The 5578-nt window shown below is 43.6% G+C and overlaps 1 protein-coding gene across 1 annotated transcript in view; it reads left to right on the top strand.

Annotated features, from left to right (window-relative positions):
* Nucleotides 1-4762, top strand: part of RNF223 (ring finger protein 223) — a 6888-nt gene extending 2126 nt beyond the window's left edge. The window contains exon 2 of the mRNA XM_075278455.1: nucleotides 3724-4762. Within this exon, the coding sequence (XP_075134556.1) occupies nucleotides 3732-4385 (654 nt within the window). The 5' untranslated portion in view covers nucleotides 3724-3731 and the 3' untranslated portion in view covers nucleotides 4386-4762. The remainder of the gene's footprint in view (nucleotides 1-3723) is intronic.
* Nucleotides 4763-5578: the final 816 nt, after the last annotated feature.

Raw genomic sequence — 5578 nt, 5'->3', positions numbered from 1 at the left:
GTTGACCATGGAATTTTTTTAATTGATTTATGGCCTACTTTTAGGATAGGCCGTAGACATCTGATTGGTGGGGGCCGACAGTCGGCACCCCGTCTATACAATCCACAGAGCCAGCAGATAGTTTCAGTACCTATAAGCTGTAGTGACGGCGCCCGACCACTATAGAGGGCATGGCAACAACGGTTTCCGATTCCGTCCTGTGTATGGTACAGGTGGACAGACGCACCCCTCAACAGCTGGGGCCACCCGTTCGCCCCTCACCAATCACAAATATATGACCTCTCCTAAGGACAGACCCTATATAAATAGTCCTGCCCAATCCTTTGAAGCATTCATTTGTTTGCTTGTCTTCGCTCATAGGGTTAACTCTACAGAATAAACCTTAACTTTACCCATTAAAAGGAAACAAGCATACACACCCTATCAGCTACCATCAGCTATTGTGATCGTGGAATGAATACGTTAGAACCAGTTTAGACGAGAAATTTTCGGTATTCGATATGGAACTTGCAGCATTTAGCAGGTTCATGAATATATTATTGCTAAAACATAAAGACTCAATCTAATGGTTACTAATTATACATTTCTAATTATCCCATCAACGCTTGTACACACAAAAGCCTCCATTTATAGATCCTGTCTGAGCTGCCCAAGACCCAATACATACTGGTCGGACTATAGTCGGAGCTGGGTCATCCTTCACCTTGGGCAAAGATTGAGTTTACTGCCGTAGCCCAGTGTCTAAATACCCAGCCAAGGAAGGTTGGCAATACCCTGGACACATCTCGCCAGTGCCCATAGACTGTTGACCGGACTATCAGTGATTTGTATACATTTCCATTTGCATTCTCTATATACAGAGCTCCCATTAAATGCCATCTAATCGATGGCCAAATCCCGCTCCGATAATACATGCATTCATTAGAAATTTCACATTACAAGCAGCACATGAAATACGCCATTTAATTATATTTACCCATTACCGGCAAGATCTTACCCATAATTTGTTGTGCTCCAAGGGTCAATAAAAGACAAGTGATGTGACAGTATCTTATGCCGCCGATTGAACACATTCTGCCTTAAAGCTAGATTTTATAGCGTACTAAAATACATGTACCATGCCGAGATCTATCAAATGACCAGCGTGTCAACCATTACTAGGTCCCAGAGTCAGGGGACATGAGCTGTAATGTTTTGTTCCTTGTAGGGACTATTAACTTTATTTCTAGAGAATCCAACAAGTATCAATGAGGGAAATCTTACGTTACGAAAATTCTTCGGAAAGTGTTAGGCCATGCAACTATGGCGTACATGCCCTCTGCTGGAGAGACTGTGGCATTGCAAAAAATGAAACGGATAGAAGTACGCAAAAGAGTTCTCCTTGGCGGAAAAAGGCAAACTCACTCCTTGCATACATCCTCGTAAAGCATGCCTAGTTTGTAAGGTGGCCGGCACATGCGACGTCTCGTCTTGCAACCCAGTGTTGGGTAGATGCAATAAAGGGGACCTTGTGTCCTCCATTTCGAGTGATCGTCCAACATGCGCACTGATATGGGTCTTCTGAAAAGAATATATGACTGCATGGAGTGGCAGCACACCAATGCCCCATTGAGATGTGGGTACATGGGATCTTAAAGGCTGGCGGGGATCAAATCAGATACCTATCGCCAAACTTGGGCTAGGAGATATATTGTAAACTTGGAACAATTCCTTTAAGAGAAATATAGATAGAAAAAAATTAAGTCTACACCCTTATATAATCCATAGTGCGGCTCTTATGCGGGATGAATGGACTTGTAGGGCCTCCTTAGACTTGAAGGTTGGGTTCTGTGCTACTTAACGTTACACCTCTACTCCAAGATCATTTCCTATGAAAATTGTGAGACTACACAGACCAAGAAGAGTGGTTGGGTGTCACCATGTGTGACCCTCGGGCCTTAGTTCATGGCTCTGAAGTGAGACACAAGAGCCTGTATGAGGTCTCCTCAGAAACATGAATGCCCCTTTGTCAGCAGATGAGGTCACTGTCTGGACCTGCAGTAGGCGCCTCTCCCCCCCCCTGCTAGTGGTGATGAGGTTGTGTTGAGAGACGCTGAACACTGACTCAAGAATGTACGGCCATGTCCTGAGATCACATGATGGCGCTGACACAGGGACACTCATCCACGTGCCATCTCCCAATTAGTACTTATGTAAGAACCTCTCCACATTAATAGGTCAACAATGTCATCCTGCCCAAGGCTCAGCTCACGTTCATTCAAGGTATGCCAGAATGACATACCGCTGCAATGTGCTGCCAAGCTAACATGCTGTATACTTCTGTAATCTGGATTCCCTGTTTTTGCATAGGCCGGGTCATGGTTTCCTAATAACTGATAGATGAACAACAGGGCTCCCGAGAGGAGGACTATTATTGTCCAGTGCTATTATTACCGAGGCATATATTACAACATAGTAATGGCTGGTCATCGGCCATGACTAGGAGTATTCCAGAACATCAGGAACCTCTGACTGCCTGTACTTAGATGTAGGTGTTTAATCAATACATTATCCATCTATGTGATTAATAAAAGGGCCATATAAGCAACAGGTGCCCAGTTATTATACCGCACGTGCTGTGCACAATGTACTCAATTATACATTGTATATAGCAGACGGGTGGGTGCGGCTGTGTGTATATACTGTATCTACAGATAAATCAGCTACTGACTTTAAAGAGGACCTTTCACCACCTCCACCAATTCATCCCTCAATAGGTGCTCCTCCACTGATTTTTTTTTCCCTAGCCCCTACCATTCCCTATAATGTTACTTTCAGCACAATTATGCCCTCTACTGGTCAGATGGGTGGTCCTAGGCTGGAGGAGAATGATAAGCATCGCCCACCTGACAGCAGAAAACAAAATTGTGCTGAAACTAACAGCACTGATTGCTCAGGAATGGCGGGGCCTGAAAAAAAAAAATGCAACTGCGTCAGAATCAGTGAAGCAGCGCGGATTGAGGGGTGTGAAAAACTGGAGCTGCTGGAGTTGGGGAAAGTTCACTTTTAAGGGGTTTTGATTATGGATATAATTTGGACATTTTTGGTTTTTTTGCAATACGGATATGTTGTTTTGTAGACAGTAAAAACCACTACAGTTGAGTGAATATAGCCTTAAAGGATATTTACCATCACCCAGCAACAGTGGAATGTTCCTTTAAGTAGTCACGCGACAATCACAACCACAAAACGACACAAGCCAGAACATGACACAGTCACTCATCAGTATTACAAAATAATAGGATGGTTCGTAGTTCAAGGAAATCAATCGCTGGGAAATTACCCGGACACAATATCACTAGCTGCCATGACACTGCATTTTAGAGCTTCTATATTCACACTTGTGGGTGGCTAAGGCGCGTGAGGTCTAAATGCTACATCAGATAGAAATTTTCCCAAAAATTTATAGGAGGAAATTGCCTTCAATTATTACTCAAACAAGCAGAGTTTGTGATGCAGACTTGTAGTGCAGAGCTGCAGAATCACCATGGATTTTGGGGAAGGGGTTGCAGGCATACCCCCCTTTTTTTTTTGCTTACCCTGTAACCTGTCTAGATTTTATAGCTATGATATTCCAGCCTCTGAAGATACCAATAAAATTTGGTAAAATTTTACTATATTTTTGAAAAAGAAAGTTTAAGATGTTACAATGCCCAAGTTTTACATGGTCTTTTGTCTCTACAGGTCTAGCCATGGAAAGCGTTCCAGAAGTCTGGCATACACAGATGGAACCAGAGGACAATGTGGACAATAGACCAGAGTGCTCCATCTGTTTCACCAGCTATGACAACATCTTCAAGACGCCAAAGGTTCTGCAGTGTTCCCACACCTTCTGCCTGGAGTGTGTAGCAAGATTAGTCGCCTCGCTGCCGCCAGAAACCCAACATGACAAGGTCATGTGCCCCTTCTGTAGGCAACCCACACAAATCCCACAACAGGGTGTCCCAGGACTACAAACCAGCAAAGAAATGTTGTCTATCCTACCTCCTCACTTACAGCATGAAGAGGCAGTCTGGATAGAGGGGACAAAGCTATGTTATAAACAGGAACCACAGGCCGAAAACAGCCAAGCAGACACTTGCATATGCGTTGACATTGGGTTGACTAAAAAAGAGGAACCACCAGTACCAAGTCCTCGGAGTGGATTCCATAGATTATGTTGTGGGTGCAGTGACTGGAAAAGACTCTTACTTATTGCCTTAATGGTGATCATATTGTTCTGCATCCTCCTTTGGCCAGTTCAGTGCATCTTGAAGACTGGAAACCTACGTTGTACCTCAGAGACTACACCCACCAAGCTGCCCATCTCTGCCGTTCATGTAACACACAGCTTCGATGGACATTAAGAGGACTACACTCATGTAAAGACTGATACGGGTGTGAAGAATTATCACTGTGACTTGTGTCTTCTGTAGTATCTGGTTGCAGTTCAGGCATCCTTGTCATGCAAGTCTTCATTCAACCAGGTTAAGATCAAACAGAAGACGTCAGGACCAAAATATGATCTCCATGTGAATTAGATACAGGGGTAGAATCTCATATGGTTTGACATGGTCATAGGCACTGGATGTGACTGTGGGACATTAATATAAGCATGAATGCAGAAGATTAGGAACCATCAGATGCCAGTAAGAAAAAGCAGTATTACTTGAAGGCAATGCACTGGCACAAGGCCCGTCTACGCCACATGCAAGGGATGGTTTATCAGTGTTTAGAACTAAAATGGCAGGTTTTTGACCAAATCCATCATCGATGTGCAGAATGTATAAGCAGCAAAATCTAAAAAAAAAAAAATACAATACTACTTGAAAAGCAGATACATGGTCTCCAATGGTACAAGTCAACTTTATTTTCTAAAAAGGTTTGGTTTTTGATGGGGTTGTAGATCACCATAGCTGGTCTTCCATAGCCTTCACTGATACATACCTCTGCAAACGTGCACAGTGAAGGGTTAACAATCCCCCATTAAACCACATGTACAAGATCCGAGGTGGTCTAGGTTGACTGGATGTTCAGCCCTTTCAAGTTTGGCTGGTGCTTTGGCAAGATTAGTTAAAAGGGGTTATGCAACAAAGCATATGTACTGTTCATAAGGTAGAGGATATATAGCTGATCAGTGGGGGTCTAACCAGTGAGACCCCTACCGATCCTAAGAACAGGAGTAAGTGGGGTGTACACTCATCGTGAATGCAGCCAGGCTGTATGTAGGCATGCCCCTGCTGGACAGGGACCTTCAATGAGAGAGCCAAAGTACAGCACCCCCACTGATCAGCTATTTATCGTCTATCCTATAGAGCCCAGCTGCCTTCCTACTGTAAGCACAAGTAATAAAATGAGCAGGGTAAGCAGACAGTCTCCCTGATAGACTGCCGGATACTTGCCATGGCGGAGGAGTTGGTCTGTTCAGAAGGATATTACTTTATTTTGCTATGTATTGTAAAATCTACAATAAATCTGTTGGTCGGCACTATTCAGGATTAGAGTTACTCTCTATGCCAATAACTTTTTATAAGCGCTCAGTAATCCTACTTAGCCTTTG

Source organism: Leptodactylus fuscus, chromosome 6 (assembly GCF_031893055.1).
Source record: "Leptodactylus fuscus isolate aLepFus1 chromosome 6, aLepFus1.hap2, whole genome shotgun sequence".
Classification (NCBI taxonomy): Eukaryota; Metazoa; Chordata; class Amphibia; order Anura; family Leptodactylidae; genus Leptodactylus; species Leptodactylus fuscus.
The sequence above is the reverse complement of the archived record's forward strand: the minus strand, read 5'-3'. Positions and strand labels throughout refer to the sequence as shown.